General features: G+C 48.4%; 7 protein-coding genes across 7 annotated transcripts; 3 read left to right on the top strand and 4 right to left on the bottom strand.

Annotated features, from left to right (window-relative positions):
* Positions 1-140: 140 nt before the first annotated feature.
* On the bottom strand, positions 141-1,834 carry MGYG_05356 (hypothetical protein; the record flags this gene model as incomplete). Its single annotated transcript, XM_003172722.1, has 5 exons — positions 141-223; positions 276-449; positions 520-1,362; positions 1,424-1,669; positions 1,744-1,834. The coding sequence occupies 5 exons, from the start codon at positions 1,832-1,834 to the stop codon at positions 141-143; spliced, it is 1,437 nt and encodes a 478-aa protein (XP_003172770.1).
* A 1,599-nt stretch (positions 1,835-3,433) lies between these two features.
* MGYG_05355 (hypothetical protein) lies at positions 3,434-4,417 on the top strand (the record flags this gene model as incomplete). Its single annotated transcript, XM_003172721.1, has 1 exon — positions 3,434-4,417. One exon carries the CDS (start codon positions 3,434-3,436, stop codon positions 4,415-4,417), a length of 984 nt encoding a protein of 327 aa, XP_003172769.1.
* A 494-nt stretch (positions 4,418-4,911) lies between these two features.
* Positions 4,912-5,295, bottom strand: MGYG_05354 (phase specific protein; the record flags this gene model as incomplete). Its single annotated transcript, XM_003172720.1, has 1 exon — positions 4,912-5,295. One exon carries the CDS (start codon positions 5,293-5,295, stop codon positions 4,912-4,914), a length of 384 nt encoding a protein of 127 aa, XP_003172768.1.
* A 2,028-nt stretch (positions 5,296-7,323) lies between these two features.
* On the bottom strand, positions 7,324-9,954 carry MGYG_05353 (DNA replication licensing factor mcm7; the record flags this gene model as incomplete). The annotated part of the gene is made up of 4 exons (XM_003172719.1): positions 7,324-7,398; positions 7,465-9,382; positions 9,443-9,573; positions 9,649-9,954. 4 exons carry the CDS (start codon positions 9,952-9,954, stop codon positions 7,324-7,326), a joined length of 2,430 nt encoding a protein of 809 aa, XP_003172767.1.
* A 600-nt stretch (positions 9,955-10,554) lies between these two features.
* On the top strand, positions 10,555-14,497 carry MGYG_05352 (peroxisome biosynthesis protein PAS1; the record flags this gene model as incomplete). The annotated part of the gene is made up of 4 exons (XM_003172718.1): positions 10,555-10,668; positions 10,724-10,981; positions 11,051-11,129; positions 11,187-14,497. 4 exons carry the CDS (start codon positions 10,555-10,557, stop codon positions 14,495-14,497), a joined length of 3,762 nt encoding a protein of 1,253 aa, XP_003172766.1.
* Positions 14,498-14,791: 294 nt separating this feature from the next.
* On the bottom strand, positions 14,792-15,959 carry MGYG_05351 (ATP phosphoribosyltransferase; the record flags this gene model as incomplete). Its single annotated transcript, XM_003172717.1, has 4 exons — positions 14,792-15,030; positions 15,094-15,231; positions 15,299-15,802; positions 15,911-15,959. The coding sequence occupies 4 exons, from the start codon at positions 15,957-15,959 to the stop codon at positions 14,792-14,794; spliced, it is 930 nt and encodes a 309-aa protein (XP_003172765.1).
* A 1,555-nt stretch (positions 15,960-17,514) lies between these two features.
* On the top strand, positions 17,515-17,998 carry MGYG_05350 (40S ribosomal protein S28; the record flags this gene model as incomplete). Its single annotated transcript, XM_003172716.1, has 3 exons — positions 17,515-17,575; positions 17,733-17,816; positions 17,937-17,998. 3 exons carry the CDS (start codon positions 17,515-17,517, stop codon positions 17,996-17,998), a joined length of 207 nt encoding a protein of 68 aa, XP_003172764.1.
* Between the last annotated feature and the right edge of the window lie 284 nt (positions 17,999-18,282).

Raw genomic sequence — 18,282 nt, 5'->3', positions numbered from 1 at the left:
CTGGGTATCATTAATGCATCAAATCCATGAGTACAGTTGGACTATACTCAAAAGGCAACGTCTATGTAATGCCCTATTCCATGTTGACGCTGCGCAAGACGGCATATTAATTCATTAAAACATACAGAAAAACAGCATGTCTAGACATCCTCCGGACGCTCAGCAGGACGCTTGTCATCAAATACGAGGAAAGTGGAAAATGCGAGAATCACGGATAGTGCGCCTACTGACGTATTAGTATAAAGATTAATAAGGGGTAATGGAAGTGTACTCACAAAAGACAAAACTCATATAGTAGTATCCTATCAACTCAGTCAACGCACCCGAGACAGCAGGTCCAATGACCATTCCAAGGCTGAAAGCTACTTCTGTCATGGAGGAGATTCGAGAGTTACCTCCATGCTCTCCAAATATCTTTGGATTTTTGGTCTGCAGCTCAGTCACAACCACTGGAGATAGAGACTCATTAGTACATGACAATAATAAACAGCAGCAAAACAGAGCATTTTGTCAACATACTAGTCATCTGGAGAACGCCAGCACCACGAATCAGGGTGGAAGCAGTTCCAACTCCCACAATGGCAGACACAAAGATGGCCTGTCCATTATTATCGGCGCCGGCCCACGGGAAATGACTATCTCCCGGGACACCCATAAGCCATATTAGTGGAGCTTGAAGGGCCCAGCCTATTGCAGTGGGATATTTGAGTCCTACCCGGTCACGAAGCCATCCAGACGCAGCACCGAGGAGCATAACGGGTATCTGCAGGGCAAGGAACGTCATTCCGACGGGCAAACTGCCCCAATTGAATATCTTTCTTAGATGGAGCGGCAGGGTCGCGTCAAATGCACATATTATGGAAGACATGGTAAGCACGCTTGCAAGGCCTACCACTACACGGATATCGCTCAGTGTCGTAAGGTAGAAACCACGGGAAGATGCCGGTTTCTCAACATCTGCCTTGGCCGGTTCATCTACACTGGATGATTGCCGGCTGCTTTCGCTTGGCTGAAGCAGGGAGGTCTGTTCATCAGCCGGGGTGTCGGCTGGTTGATTCAGTGATTGATCATGACGCTCTTCTGATTGCTTCTTTCCCTCAATCATGAGTAGACGGGCGATGATATCGAAGCATATAATAAGCAGAGGAACCGACCAAGTAGCCCAGTATCCTATGAGTTGCAACAGGGATCCAGCAACCACCGGCCCAAGGACAACGCCGGCCATGACAAAGGACATCGAGAGACCCATGGTCTGCCCTATCTTGTCAGTTCCAACATTATCCACTAGCGTAGCGAATCCCACAATCCATGTGGCACAGCCGGCGGCTCCTTGTAGCATTCTACCGGCAAAGAGCCCCCAAACTATGAACCTACATCAGCAACCTACTCTTATGGCATATGTCTCTTTGATAATTGAACTTACGGGAAGGGGTACAGGCAACTAGTACCGTTCCGATGGCGCATGCTGCCAGCGCTATCAACAGTGGTATTTTTCTATTTGGCGTCTTGTCTGCAAAATGGGCGACGATGGGCGCTGAGACCAAAGCCACGAAACCGTGGATGGAGAGGAGCGACGAGGAGAGGTCTTGTGTTCGCGATGGGTCGATATTTAGACGGACTTCGAGCATGTAGCTCAGAATAGGGACGATGAATCCATACAGAAATGTGTCTAGAGATAAAAGCAGACTACGTCAGAAACACTCAAGATAAAGAGCACTAGCGAATGATAATCTCTGCACATACCAGCAAATAAGGCCAGGACTATGATAAAAATGATAAAGCTCTTGGAGGACCGCCACTGATAGCCCCAGGGCTTCTTGCAATTCACGGCCATTATACCAAATCGTCTACGGCCACAACGGAGTCGAGTTCTTGCTCGAGCAATGTGCAGGATGCCGGAGAGACGGCGTCTATCAAAGCATTAAGAGGAGAAAATTTTGAGGTAACTATGACTGTGGAACACGAAATGCAAAAAGCAACTATGAACCTACAAGGATCTCCCGTTGTGACAGTCAACGCCCTGACCGCCTCCTCATTGCTCATTTCAGAGACGACGAAAAGAAACGAGAACCAGAGGGGTTATCTGATTATTCGGAATTGACCAGTAAATCGAACAGGCGCCCAAGGTATTGTTGAAATTGGCCGACATCCCTGGGAGAAAGCCCTCCAATATTGTGATTTTAATAGCCTCGGCAGCCGGAATCCTATGCGGTTCGAGGCCAGCCTCTGCACCCCCCGCGGATTAGGTTACACTGGCTTCCAGACTGTGGATATACATGACAGTTCACCCTTCCTCCTTGGTCGCACTGCATTTCACGAGTAAGGCATGGCTGCGACGCGGGGGTTCAAAGGGAGGGTACAGGGGTACGTACCGGAGGAATGATTAGAGATAATAATTGTAGACAACACAGCAGGTACTCCGTATACATGCCATCTTAACGGCTGCAGCGCGGCTGAGCACTGCCAGGATAGGCTGAGCAAGAAGTGCAGTACCTAAGAGCTCAGTCATGCGATGGTCTCCGGAGTACATGGCTGTGACTTGACTTGACCTTCAGGGGACAGGAGAAAAATAAAAATAGACAAGAAAAAGATGAATAAGCTTAACCGATGACTAAGCACTTTAAGCTGGTGGGTCAACGATTATCCGCATTTCTATTTTGACGTCATCCAATCAATGTGAACAATCAACAAACATCAAAGATGAAAAGTCCAGTATCAACAGCATTGAGCTTGAATATATATAAAATATTACAGTTGGTCGTTTTCTTGAATTATATCCTAATATATTACCGGAGATACCAGATAAGTTCCTATACAAAGCTTGCTCAAAAACAGCATTCAGCAAGACACGCAGTCTGCTTTTAATGGGTCGAAGTCAGCCATGGAGTTTGACGCCTCTGGCCTATGCTAAAGCCACATCCTTATCTGATATACCTCCAGAATCAGCCAGTTTGTAACGATTGACCGTTCAATTGACTCTGTTCACACTATGACGTTGCATCGCGGATGTATCCGAACCAAGGATCACACTGTTGGCTCCCATGGTTCAGATACCAATATCATGGTACTTATATAAGAATCTGGACGCCACCACCAGTAGTTGTGGCCACATGTTTTGGAATAGTGTGGTAGCGCTGTCGTCATTGGTATAATTTCCACCTATTTAAGAAGCTCCCTTAAATTCCTAATCCCCTTCTTCCTTTCATTTCCTCATGCACTTCCGTCCTTTCTACAATCACGAGTTATTGACTCCAGCAGTTGTTTATTTTTTCCCCAATACTTCTTTCTCGTAGCCAGGCCCGCCGACATCCACGAATCACCTGTTTTTTTATTTTTATATTCTTCCTTGCAATATTATCACTTCACCGCCTACGGTTGCTTCGTCCTTACCATCTCTTAAATTGCCCCTGTTAAAGGTATTTCCGCAATCGCAATGCAGCAATCCTCATCGGAAAGTTCAGCAGTGCCTAGTACTTCAGAACAGAGCCTCTTGCAGTGTATTCTACCGGACCTTGGTAAACTCAGCATATCCAAAAAGGCCTATCAGCCGAAGGTATATTCACTAACCACACTTCCGCTGGATGTCATCCTTTTGATCGCTGATCACCTACCTGTTGTTGAGCGTACAATGCTCTGGCTGACATGTAAAACTTTCCACGAGTCTATACCCATGAAAGGTTATCATCCCATCGCCTGTCCTTTCGCGCGTATCAGGACCCTACGCTTGCTATATGACTCCCCTCTTCTCCCCTATTTTGGACACAACAGCAAATTCCTCTGCCGGATGAGGAGTAGACGGAATGTCAGAAAAGCTGTAGGGAAAATCCAAAAATGTGATTGCTGCAAATTCTTCTCAAAATTGGGTAAAAATGTACAATGCCCATTTCATCCACCAATAGACAAAGGCCCACACTCGACCCCCTTGTTCCGCTCCCTCAACCATGACAAAAGGGCGATGCGTGAGCGAACAAACAGCAGCACTCTAACCGTGGAAAGCTACGTCAAGGGCTGCCTACCAAGTCTGAAGAGCAAATTCAAGCCGATCATCTCCACTTGTCAAAACGCAGGTTTGCCAAGTTCTTGGGACGAGGAATTATGTGACTTGGAGAAGGTGTGCCTTTCACGGATCCGTGAATGCAAACGAGCACTCGGCATGGCAGAGAGCCGTTTCCATGAACCCACGAAGTGGTGGGATCAGCACTGGCGCACTCACTTCGCAGACATGAATATCTGTACCTTAGTCACTTGCAACCACTGCATGAACGCTTTTCCAAGTAATTCACAGACGGTTGGTAGTGCCTGTATCTTCTGCGGCTGTTCCGCTTGTGGTTGGTCCGAGCCGAAGCTCCTTCGAATTTCCGACGGAGGCTGCCCGCAGTTCCTTATACTAGGTCAAATCGCACCCTCCCCGCGATGAGACAGTAAAGTTCCAGCGGCAACGAGACCAAGGCCACGGGCATCGTGGGCATGTTCTGGAAATATTGGCAGGGCTTTGATGGCATTGGTTGTTGTATTGGCGCTAGGTTTGGGTAGATTTTACCTTGCTCTTTGCTGGATATAGGTTATATTTCATGTTATACTCTGGAGATCTAAGCATATAGGGGCCCATACAAATTCTTTGGCCACCATACAGACACTGATACTCATATTTGGCTCTGGAAAAATTGCACTACAATAATAGGGATTGTCTGCTATGTAATAGGCAAATATATTTGCATTGCAGCGCTCTCATTAAAGGAATGTAAACTAGAACCACAATATATCTCATCAACTATCCAGTCACATCAAACCAATCAACTACCCCCACTAATTACATCCCCTCCCATCTAAATCGGTAGCTCGGCTTAAAACCCTCTCTCCAGACCTTATTCATTCCGCGTCAAGTACCATCGGTATTGCTATTGTAGCAATTTAAACTCTGCACTGGTTGTAAAGAGGAACCTCAGAGCACAAGGCTGGTGGTGGCAGGGTCCAGTCGTTGCAGAGGGTGTTGCAAGCGGTGTTCTCTGGCACGAAAACGAGGAACTCGTAGTTCTTGAATGGCAGACGGAACTGCTTGTTGAAGTCGTTGTTGCGAGGGCTCGCCTTGTAGCCAGCACGGCAGGCGCAGTGGAAGGTAGATCCAGTGTTGATGCAAGAGGTGGTGACGTCACAGAAGTTCTTGCCAGAGACTGGGTTGCAAGTACCGCAAACTGGAGGAGAGTTGCGGTTGGCAAGGCTTTGGGGGAGGGCTGCAGCCAAAAGAGAGGTGCTGGCCAACAGGATGGAGGCGGTGGTGAAAAGGTTGAACTGCATATTGATGGATTGTTTAAACTGATTTATTGATAAATCGTTTGGCTGGTTGAGGGTTTTATTGAATCTGTTGCTTCGATGTGTTTGTCTTTGAGTGCTGGATGATATTTCTCAGAGATTGGGGAGCTCAATGCTGCCTTTTATGTCTTTCCATGGACACTACTTTTTTCAGCCCATGAGAGATCCAAGGAAGATAACCTGAGAGCTGTCTCACTTCAGCAACGGATCTTTGCCCCATAGTGACAATGCTACCTTGCGGAGCCTAAGGAAGGGGTGGAAGATATCTGGCTAGCTCGATAGGCTTTACCTCCTTGAGTGGCTGTCGGACCTCATGGCGAGGCAGTGCCCCCGAAGGTGCCTAATCCTCTTCAATCAAGAGGCTAGGTAGGTCGTATAGTCCGCGTTCAGTAGCCTTGAAAAAAAGAAGCCGTCCAGATGTGAATCATACTCGCTCCTGATACGGAAATGATCTCACATTGCAAGAGCCGGCTCAGGATGCAGCTGCAAAGGAGCTGCTCCTCCATAGGCCTGAGGGCAAACAGCGGTAAATGGTCAAATTACCCGTTGATGCTTCGGTGCAACTATTATTAGCAACGCTATAAAAATAGCATTAGCCAAGTTCACGAAGAATATCTCGTCAAGTTGTGGCCTGGAAGAAGAATGGTTGATAGGGTTTGCAGCTTGCAATTAGAATCGAATGATCTCTCAATGTCTCGGCCTTGGTATCCTACATACCATTCGGGGCAGAGTTCGGATTGCTGAAGATCATGTTGATTCTGATATCATCTGCGAAACGGAGACGGAAGTTCAATGGGTATATTGAACAAAGACCACGCCATATTATTCATCTTGTCGTATCATACTATGGATGGCCTGACCATGGGTGGACGAAGAGGCTGAAAATCACCTGGCTTCTCCTCCGTCTAGGCCCGAATTCTCCCAGGATTGTGATACATGCGAAATCTTGTTTTGTCCACAGAGCACAATGAATCCCAGAGAGCATCCTTGCGCTCCACATGGGCATAGAACATCTTTACCGTTTACCGGGCGAACGAGAATCCATAGCCTCCCATCGACAAAAGCACTTTGTCATTGGTGCCAGCAAACGTTCAATGGCCTCGGCTTTGCCTCCAGCATGGTATGCACTCTGCGTACTCCGTAGGCGAGACTCAAGTCTCCCGGTGAATCCGTATAGCTCTGCAGCTCACAGTCTAGCTGGCTGTTGATGGCTGGGGAGCTCGAATAATACGACGCTGTAGCTTTGTTTTCCTCTTTTTAGGCCGTCATAACCTGATACCTGAATGGTCGCCGACCCGAACCATCCAAACGCCCTTTCTCGTTTGTCCAATGCTAGCGGCGAACCTGCCAGCTCGCCTGCTCCTCATTCGCCGTGTTTCGTATGGCAGAGCTTAATGGCGCTGAGACATCTCGCTTGCTGGAGCGTATTAACTGCCAGGCGAGGTGAAAAGAAAGTTGGGATAATGAAGTCATCGCAAGCGAAGAGTCGGAACTAATTCAGCCTTAGCGTGCATCGGCATTCTGGGGTAACCAACCCTGTTCCTGGCACTGCTATTGGCACGTATGTTATGTGGACTGTGTTGTTATTGTTATGTTTCGGATAGTGCTATGAATAGAGATAATGTTCAGCCCTCGCTAGTTAGGTATTCAACCTAGAAGTGTGCTGGAATGTTTGATTGTGATCAACCCGGCGGCCTCAACGGTTTGTTCGGCTCCATGGAAAGCTCGTATACGGAGGTACTCGCAAACAAACAACCAGTATACCATGCATGTAAGACACCGATATTAGCTTGCAATGCAAGTAGCTGCCCGCTGAGTATTGGGCGGAGAAAGCCCATGATCCCTGGACGTTGCATTGTAGAGGACCATTTTTTATTGCTTCATCGGAAAGAAAGGAATTTAGTCAAGGATGTATTTGGGGAAGGGAGCGATGCAAGCAAGGGCTCATTAAAGGACTAGATTAATCGAACCATACGCTATATGTTTTGCAATCGTTATAATTTAAATGAAAGCCTACAAATCCATTGCATCGCCGTCCCCGGCTTCAATAAAGACAAGCCGAGTGCCGTTTCCACTGACTTGCCAGACCTGTGCGAAGTAGTCATATTAGTAAGGCAGTACAAGCGAAAGCTGGAGGATGAATGTTGCACTTACGCTAAGCTCTGCGTATTCATCAATGGCCTGGCTGAGTTGGTCATCCGTGAATCCTTTCGCGACAACTCGTTCCCGGATCCTCTTCATGCTGAGAGTTCCTTCGTCTCCATCACCGATAGCAGCCGCACCACTCTCTCTCATAGCGCAGATGAGGTTGTAGATCTTGCTTGTAGGACTGTGGTCCATACCAGATTGTGAATCCTGATGTAAACTAGATTTACTAACCTCGATCAGTCGGAGGGCTTCGTCAATATCCTCGGTAACCACACGCTCGCTGAATCTAAGGCGTGCAAGGGCTTGAGACAGTCGGAGGACACCCAGCAAAGTTCGTGGTGTGACATGAGTGAATTGTTTTTTGCTTCCTTCTTCTTGCTTTTGCTGTTTGCGCATACGGACATATGCACCCACCATGTACTCTGAGACACTCTTTGGTACCACAGGGCGGAATGTTCGCGCTTTAGCAATGTACTGCCGTACTTCGGCAGGAGTGAAAACTACTTCATCAGCATTGGTCTCAGGGTGCTTGTTGTGCATGTGTACATAAGCAACGTGGCTGGCGAGTTCTTCATCAGAATCACGGGAGGGAGTGTCGAGCATGAGGAAGAGAATATCGAAACGAGAGAGGAGAGCAGCGGGGAGGTTGATGTTCTCAACCGGTGAAATTCGCGGGTTATACCGGCCGTAGAGTGGATTAGCAGCTGCAAGGATGGAGGTACGAGCGTTGAGGGTAGTTGAGATTCCAGCTTTGGATATCGAGATTGTTTGTTGTTCCATAACTTCATGAATAGCAGTCCGGTCTCCGTCGTCCATCTTATCAAATTCATCAATGCAGCAGATACCGTTGTCTGCGAGGACAAGGGCACCGCCTTCAAGGACCATTTCATCCGTAACGGGGTCACGCATCACGGCCGCTGTAAGACCAACTCCACTGCTTCCTCTTCCAGTTGTATAGATGGCGCGCGGGGCTACCTTGGTGATATACTTCAAAAGCTGAGATTTTGCAACTCCAGGGTCACCCATCAGGCAGATGTTAATATCACCACGAATCCGCATGCCGTCTCCCATTTCCTTTGTCACTCCACCAATCAGAAGGAGTAGCAGGGCTTTCTTAACATCAAGATGTCCATATATCTCGGGTGCTATCGAACGCGAGAGATACTCGTACATATTACCCGAGCTTGCGTGCCTGGTAATCTTTCTCAGGGTTACCGGGTCCATTACAAGATGATCGTAGGCCTTTTTGTGTTGGGTGATATGCTGGGCTTCGAGATAGGTGTCGGTGAGGAGGCCAGCCTTGATGGCGCGGAAACCAGTGTATGGAGTCGGAAGGAAAATTCCAGCAATATCAACATTGTCTCCTGGATTCAACTGTCTAACCAGACTACCCATCAAGTGTACTGTCAACGTACGGGGGATGTGCCCAATAGGCACCTGGTCTGCCATCTCCTGAATCTTGGCCTCCTGGAATGGGACAAACTTTGACGCACGAGTGGAGAGGAAAAGCTGGCCCTTGCTGTTGTTCTTTTTGCATTCGTCCGACAAACATTCAGTCAGTGGAAGGAATTGTTTTGTGGTGATCGGCTGGAATACTTCAGAGCCACAGCGATCACAGGTATATGCATTGATCTTAACTGAGGGTTTAACGTCAGAGACTCTGGTGGTGATGCCCCGAACTGTGATTAGTTTTCCGAGCTGTGCTCCACGGACATCTCTGACCGCAAAAGCTTTAGCTTTTGGGTCGCTGCTTGATCCGGATGTAGTAATTGGCTTGATATTAAGAGTGTATCTCCTAGTAAGCTCTGGTGGAAATGTTGATGGCTGCATGCCGACATCCAGGTCTGCTTCCAAGGCCATGTTCATAGCATCATTTCGTCGTCCACGCTGGGAAACTATGACATCAATTACATCATTTTTAAATCTAGAAGCATGGTCCACATCAGTATCGTGTCCCCAGCTTCATGAGAACGTTTGTACTAACGTTACTTCTGCGCTCTCCTTGGGCATTATCTCATCAATCGCCTCGGAAATCACATCAATGTATCGCTTCGCATTATTTGTAATTCGTTCTGCAAGGTCCGAATGTGGCCCTTCGGGTGCTGATTTCAGGAACTGGCAAATGCAAACCAATTAGTCTTTGAGTGTCAAACCAGGGGTATAAACACTGTTTCCATAGGGTAATTGTACTTTATCCAAGTCATCCAATTCTATGACGATGTGATTCTTTGTTCGGTCTGCAACCTCTTGCAATAGCGCCATATACTTGAGCTTCGGTTCTCGTCGTTCCCTCGTTGTGCGTCCATTCTCTTCGCCATCCTCGTCCATTTCATCTAGCGCATCAATATCATCTTCGTCAATGTTGAGACCCGAAATCGCTTCGGTCGCAGAGGCCTCGGAGGCAGACTGGCTGGATTTGAAGTTCTTGAAAAACTCTTTGAGCACATTCTGCTCCTCCTCGTAGTTGATTTGAAGACGGAGGGGGAAGAGCGCCATCTTCACACGCGTTCACGGCAGCTGTAGGGGGGATAGTTCACGCGATGGTATAAAAGGTAAGGGTGCCGTAAAAGGCAAAACAGAATAAATGTCTGCCGAGCCGTAACAAGAGTGCGCTGCCAATTGCTGGGCTGACTGCAAATCTCCAGGCTCTGACTTGCGACTTTGCGATTTTGTCGCTCGAAATCGCGAAGTTCGAAACTCAAACAAACTCAAAGTTAAGCGCGCGGGAACGCGAGCCAGAAACGCGACGCGTTAATATTGCCAAAGTAGGCTTAGCCTTGTCTGACCAAAGAATGACTCAGCCGGAATGGAGAAACGCTCGGTCCGAACAGTCGGCTTTTCGGAGACGGAAAATCTATTTTTGCTCGGAATCACGAGTTTCCCGCGTGCTCAGAAAGTAAAAAGGAAGCTGGAGAAAGCCGCAAGCTCGCGCAGAGAGACAGTAAATATACGCAGAACAGACAGACCGATAGACAAGGGACAAAGATGCATCGAGGTCTCTGGTCTTTTTGATGATACCAGCTATTGCGCAGTCTCTCATCTAGTCCAGGTTGTCTGGTTCTTTTGCGTTGTTTTTCCTCCAGTTCCTATGCAGTTATGGCTCCCAGCAAGAGAACCCCAACTCTAGCGGAGATTGCCCTGGTACCCCTGAAGAGCTGCCTGGTCAACCTGCCCTCGCCGCTGGTTTCTCTACTTGTCAATGCCAATACTGTACGTGCAATGTGATCCTTTGGCTTACGGTACACTATCTAATGCTGTGATTTAGCCTGCGCAAAACGTTATTGTCGAACTACAACACCGCGGTCAATCAACATCCCCCTCCAATTCTGGGAAAAATGGGCAGGCAGTACAGAAATCAACACATGTCGGCTGGACAGGTATGCCTAGTAAGAGAAAGCTGGCACCGGTTGTAACGCGGGACGGTATCAACGGCACAAGGGGGCAGCAAAAGGACCAGGATGTGGCTGTCCTGGAAATTGATTCAACCTTTGGAAGAGTATTGGGTTTGAGTGACGGACAGAAGGTATGCATACCTCCCATACTCCTCCTCAATGCCGAAGTTAGGGGAATCTTCATTGACATTGGTCCTTAGGTTGGTGTTCTTCTACACTTAGATCCACCGGTTGCCCATACTGTCAACATTGAACCGTTGACCCCGGCGGACTGGGAGAGTATGTAACCTATAATGTGGCATATCTGAACATAGTAATGACTAATATTGCCTACAGTCATCGAGCTACATGCCAACTTCCTGGAGCTGAACCTCCTATCCCAAATCAGGGCGCTTCCCAACCCTGCCTATGCTCCATCTACCGAACAAGCAGAGCACACGCATCCACTAACTCTACATCTCTCACCTACTTCCACTGCGAATATAACCGTTACATCTCTCACTCCCCAGGCACCGTCAACATCGCCTTTCGCGAAAATATCACCCGATGCAGAAGTGATTGTTGCACCCAAAGTCCGTCCGAAGACCGGAAGATCGTCCCAGAGTGGAAACCGGAGTACCGCGAGCACTGGCCGCAGGAGCCAGGGAGCAAGGAGTGTTAGCAGTGCTCAGAGACCCCGCAGTAGTCACTCAGAATCGTCCTCACGAGGCGCACTTTTCTTACGGGCTGTAGACCGGAAGACAGCCTTGAATTGGTTCGAGGATGATTCTGAAGCTGAGAAGGATGAAGGCCTTAAAGTATGGATTGACCGTGATGTTCTATTAAAAAATGAGCTACGAGGATCTTCCTGGGCTTGTGTATCCATCATACGGCCAGCTGCACTACAAGCACCTATCGACCCACAGCAACAGGCTCAGCAGAAGGAGCTGATTTCACCCGAGGCTGGAAGTATCTCGAGGAAGCTTGTGGCCAGGCTTCTCCCTTGGGATGAGAGCCCAGATACCGAACATGTCGCTTTATCGTCCCTCTTATGTTCTGCCTTGGAATTTGATGGCGCAGTCGGCGGTGTTGTTCGCATAGAGGCTGCTCCATCTCCAATCCAGAAACCAGCAGTCAAGACACTAAAACTGTTTCCCTTTGGAACAGACTTGTCAAAAAAGAAAGATGGCTTCAGATTCGGCGGCGACTCAGCAAGCTCTCGGGATGCGTTCGTCGAACGTTTAAAAATGGTATACGGGAGTCCCGGCTCTGACACTGGCATGTTGAGCGGCCCCATTACAGACGGAATGTTTCTCCCAAAGCTAGACGACCAAATGAGAACCTTAGATTTCGACGGAGGAATGATTAAATTTGACCCTCCGCTGGATGGAAACTCAGCCGATGCCAAACTGGCATTTGGCTGGGTACTTGGTTCCGAAAGCAAGATTGCCATTGAAGTACAAGCAGCAATACCCAAACCGCCGGACCTCTCATTCCAGCCTATACCACCCGATGAAGTTTTACCTACTGAGATCCCCAAGCTAGTAGGAATCAAACCTGTTATTACAAACTGCATGTCGAACCTTACTCGAGCTTCATCTATCCTTCTCACTGGTGGGCTAGGATCGGGCAAGACATCGCTTGCGCATCTACTTGCTCACCAACTACGAGAAGACCACTTGTTCAATGTCACATACTTCCCTTGCCGAAAGTTGCTGAATGAAGAAACTCGCATCTCCGCAATTAAAGAAACCCTACGGCGGCTGTTCCTTTCAGCTTCCTGGTGTGCAAGGCTCGGTGGGAACTCAGTTGTCGTATTAGACGATTTGGACAAACTGTGCCCTGTCGAGACGGAGCTCCAAGTCGGTGGTGAGAATGGCCGAAGCCGCCAAATCAGTGAGATTGTTTGCTCTACTGTCCGGGAATTCTGCTCTGCCTCATCGCCAGTGGTGTTACTGGCAACTGCGCAGGCAAAAGAATCCTTAAACAATGTTATTATTGGTGGCCATGTTGTCCGAGAGATCATCAGCCTGAAGTCACCGAATAAAGATGGGCGACGACTGATTCTCGAGCAGTTGACGAAGGAAGATAAAGCTCCCAACATGCAGGGAGAAATGAATGGCCACATTCGCAAACCTAGCTCTTCGTCTCAGGATTCCTGGCTCAACCCATCGAATTCTACATCACGACCGGGATCCTCTGGTCAATCCGATGGGTTCGTTCTGAGCAGAGATCTTGATTTCCTAGATCTAGCAGGCAAAACAGATGGCTATATGCCCGGTGATTTGGTGCTGTTGGTATCCCGCGCCAGGAATGAGGCCTTAATTAGTGCAGTGCAAGACACTACATCTTCTTCAACCGTCATCACTCTAGGTACAGAGGACTTTGACCGAGCATTAAAGGGATTTACACCTGCGTCCCTACGAAACGTAACTCTTACCTCCTCCTCGACCACATTCTCAGCGATTGGCGGCTTGCATAGTACAAGAAACACCCTCCTTGAAACCCTGCAGTATCCTACAAAATATGCCCCCATTTTCTCCCAATGCCCACTCCGACTCCGTTCCGGTCTTCTACTTTATGGGTTCCCCGGATGTGGTAAAACGCTTCTTGCCAGTGCCGTTGCAGGAGAATGCGGTCTCAACTTTATTAGCGTGAAGGGCCCTGAGATTCTCAACAAGTATATCGGTGCCAGTGAAAAGAGTGTGCGTGATCTTTTCGAGAGAGCCGAAGCTGCACGCCCTTGCATTCTCTTCTTTGACGAGTTTGACAGTATTGCACCAAAGCGTGGCCATGATTCCACCGGTGTGACAGACAGAGTCGTCAATCAGCTGCTTACACAGATGGACGGTGCCGAAGGTCTGTCTGGAGTATATGTCCTAGCAGCGACCTCTCGACCAGACTTGATTGACCCTGCATTGCTACGACCTGGCCGTCTTGACAAATCCTTGTTATGCGATATGCCCAACCACGCCGACCGTGTTGATATAATTCAAGCGCTGAGTGGGAAACTGAAACTCAGCGACGATGTGATGTCCCGACTCTATGAAGTAGCCGGCCGAACAGAAGGATACTCTGGCGCCGACCTTCAGGCCGTTGTATATAATGCCCACCTCGAAGCCATCCATGATGCTCTAGGTGACCGAACACCAGCTCCCGAAACGACATCGAAGTCCTCCAAGAAATCAAAAACGACTTCATCCTCTGAAACGACTGAAACTTCTTCGAAATCCTCACAAGCCAGCAAACCGTTTATCCAGTTCCTATACGATTCGACAGAACATAGTATCGCTACTACCTCCAGGGGGGTGAGAAACACTTCCCTCGACCCGCCGGCTGTAATTGCAGCTAAAATCGAGGAACTTAAGAAAGCTCGCCTGCGCCAAAAGCAGGCACAGCGCAACCCTCTATCTGATCCAACGTCAAAGATGGAGGCGAACAAGGCTCCTGGTGATGCGGGACTAGATGATGAAGATAAGGACTCTGATGAGATCTGCATTGAATGGACACATATTGAGAGGTCGCTCGCTACCACTCGCTGCTCCATCAGTGCAGTAGAGAGGAAGAGGTTAGAGAGTATATATCGCGAGTTCATAGTGGGCAGAAATGGGGAGATGCCCACTGGTGAAGGCGCAAGAGATGTTGGAGGTAGAACGACGTTGATGTAATTTTATATATGAACATATCATTTGTATTACTGTACGGAGCCTACTTGATGTTTTAAGCTACTCTTATTTACTTCATGGAATAACTACGAGCTGTAATGCTTTTAAATAATTATTACCAGTTTCCCTAAAATGTATTGAATGGCAGCTAGATCCAACCTTGCAGCCAGTTCATATCAGAATTACGGAGTACCTAGAGTCCAAAAAATAGCAGACGAGAGAGAGACCTGCCAATAGGACAGCTGACAGATAAAATCATGAAATAGTTCATTAAAAGGGCAAAAGTAGAAGCCATGCTCAGGGTGTCGTTCTTGAGTTTGCGATCCCCATTACAAGGATATCAGTGGCGCCAACAGCCGATAGGTCGTCCATGACATTCGCAATCTGTTTCTTTTCCACCATGGCGCTGACAGCAACCCATCCCTCTTCTTCCAGGGTGGTAATTGTAGGAGCTCGTTTTCCAGGAGTTATGGCACATGCATTGGACAAGATGCTGCGAGGAACGTTATACTGGCAGAGTACATATTTTTTGGCAGCTAAAGGGAGAGTCAGTATTAAAAAAACCGTGTAGTTCAGTAGGAGGATTTTAGCAAACATACTGATAACACCGCGAATTCTTGGAACAATGAGGTCGACTAAGGGGTTGGTAGTATTTCGAGACTTGACAAGGACGGCATTGGTGCTAATGACTGTGTCGATGGCTTTAAGGCCAGCAGCTTTCATGGTCTCACCGGATTCTAAATTATCAAGTTAGATATGCAAGAAAATATCGAGACTAGAAAGATAATGGAGTAGCTAACATACCAACAAGATCAACGATTCCATCAGCTACTCCCAAGGCACAAGCAGCCTCTACACTGCCGCCAACGTACTTGATCCTAGTCTTTAGATCCCAGGTTCCGTCCTCTTTCCTGCTAGCACCCTCCAACCGAGCAAAGTAGGATTCTGCAAGGCCCGTGAAGCTTGTAACGACATTCTTCCCGATGAGTTCCCTGGGGTCAGTTATGGCGCCCTTCTCCGGCACTTGGACCTGTAGCTTGCATCCGCCGAAGCCAAGGTCCAGAATCTCCTCCACGCCAGACTGTTGGCCCGGTAGCCCACGCATATTATGCTCAGCCACTTGATCTTGTCCCGTAATGCCCAGGTCAACACGACCTTCGCCGACGAAGGTGGGTATATCAGCCGCCGGCAGGAAGATAAGAGCAACCGGGAGATTCTTGACCAAGGCTATATCCAAACGGTGCTCTCTGCGGAATTGGATATCAGACCCGTCCAGCAGATCGATTGTAGCCTGCTGCAGGCGGCCCTCTGCAGTAAATATCTCGTGTTAATTGTAGCTGGCCTTGCGTTTCCACATCGCGGGGAGAGGGCTGCACTTGCTCTTGGGCACTGCGAACAGCAGCCGGCCTTCTAGACTTTTTTCACGGGTCAGCGTGCCCGTCTGCCAGGTTGGAGTGCTATGCATTGTAGGTAATATCTAGTAGGAATTGCTCACTGGTTTACCAAATCCATTTCCAACGGAGCTTTCGAGGAGAAACAGGCGTAGGAGGGGGGTGTGAGTCAACAGCGCACGACTGGCAACTGATATATAGCTTCACAGGGCAAATCCCAGGGTGCAGAGAGGCAGCAGCAAGCGGAATGAGATGTAGTACAAACCCCCCGGTTTCTCTTAGTCGGTTGTTCAATAGATGCGCAGTGCAGCTCAGTTCGAAGTCCCGAAAATGACTCTTGCATAAGTAGAGATAAGTATACCGGGTAGCTTGTGTTTGCTAGTTATTTATTATAGTTCGGTCCAATCGCAAGCACGGGAAGGACTTCGGATCATCTTTGATAAGGGACTTCTTAGGCCACCAATTAACTACACCCCTTTTGCTCACTACGCTATCTGAGCTTAGAGGGGTTTTTCTTAACAGGAAAGCTTCTATGCGCCACTTAGATCTAGTTACTCTTTAACGGCATGTTTCTCATAGCATGATAGCTGTGGGAGCAAGCGGACTCCATGCAGAACGGTGTTCAAGTTGATATAAGGTAATATCGCTTATTCAAACGCTGATAGATAAGTCGAGCAAGGTAGCCCAACAATCATATACAGCTATACGAGTCCCCTTCTACCAATGAGACGGCGTTTTCTTGATGAAGGGTGTCCTTGATAGTGCAGCATAATGTAGGGTGTGATCACGCTGCCTCCTGGGGGAGTACAGCTCCTGAAGTACACCACCATGACGGCCTTGAAAGCACCCCTCAAGCGTCCACGTTGGTCCCATTGTTATCAGTCAAGATGCCTGCTCCGGATTTCCCGCGGGGGTCCAGCCGGCTTTGAAATAGTACATGGATGGTTTCGGGCAGCCTGCATCGGTTTGGTTGATGGCTGGCTGGAGAACCAGAGAGGACAGACATGGCTTCGCCGGTCGTCTTATAGATCACGCTGCTCATATCCGTGTACGCACATCAACGGGCGGAACTCTATAACTGCCTTCCGGCCTCCTATCAGCGCCGTTAGCCGTGATTCAAGCCTTTGAGGTGATCGTCATAGAGGTAGCAAGTATACGGAGTATATACTTGGTCACAACTAGGTAGAACGTAACCTCGATCTACTTCCGCAGTACCCAACAACTTCCCGCCTTTTCCACCGTTCTTTTCCCCCAAGCATATCCCTTAATAATGTCAGCTTCACCAACAACTATCACTATTCGTCCGCTGTCTCTTCTTCATCTTCGTCTTTTGCTACTGCCAAAGAGCCAACACGACCTTCCTTTTTAAGAATTAAGTTAGGGCTTAGGGCTATTTCTCTATCAGGCTAGCGTGAATATTCGGGTAAACCTTCCGCCGACGCTCACCGCCCAGCCCGATCTGGCGGGCCGCGGGTCGGCAGAAACTGCTTCCCACAAACCACCAAAAATTTCGAGCTCTTTTTTCGATTATCGCGAACTTCGACCTTCTTCAACTTCGACCACCTCGAACCACCGCAGCAACGAAGCCAACATCTTCCTCCATCATCTCTCTATCCGCAATCGCCCAACATGGATGCTGGCAAAGTTCCCGCCAAATACGCTAAGGTGACCAGCGTTCTCGGTCGCACCGGTACGTTCAGCCCGCCAGCATAGAAGGGGATATACAAACAGTGGATAGGAAAAGAGGAGGATCAGAAAGATGCCCGTGTGCATGATATGCAGAGGAAAAGCGTCAGGTTTAGCTGAAGAATGGAAGGCTGATTTGCTTGTTACTTTGCTTGGAATAGGTTCCCGAGGAGGTGTCACTCAGGTCCGCGTTGAATTCATGGACGACTCCAACCGAAGCATCATCCGAAACGTCAAGGGCCCAGGTATGCGCCGCTTTTGTACCTCAATTTAGAGAGTTCTTGTTCTCTTCTTTCGCAGTGGAGATTATGAGAAATTGTTTGCGATTTGTGGACGCCCATAACTAACAAGGATCGCCTCTACAGTCCGTGTTGACGATATCCTCTGCCTCCTTGAATCCGAAAGAGAAGCCCGCAGACTCCGATAGATGCGAGTTGTTTGGTGGTGGCCATGATAACGGAGGGGTGTTTAAACTGGGCGCGATTTCCTGTTACTACTACTGGTTCTTAATTCGAGGCCTTTGATGTCCCAAAAATAAACGAGATCAAGAGATTCAAAACAACTTCATCAATTCTCCTTCCTTTTTTTTCTACCCTTACTTGCGTGGACCGAACACCGACTTGGGAGCTAGGTTTACAGAGACACGAGTTGTCGTGGTCGAAACTTTCACGAAATACCCCGACGAGCAATTGATTTAGGGCTACACTTCTA

Source organism: Nannizzia gypsea, genomic scaffold, assembly GCF_000150975.2.
Source record: "Nannizzia gypsea CBS 118893 supercont1.4 genomic scaffold, whole genome shotgun sequence".
In the NCBI taxonomy this organism is placed as follows: Eukaryota; Fungi; Ascomycota; class Eurotiomycetes; order Onygenales; family Arthrodermataceae; genus Nannizzia; species Nannizzia gypsea.
Note: the sequence above shows the minus strand (reverse complement) of the source record. Positions and strands in the feature narration are given on the sequence as shown.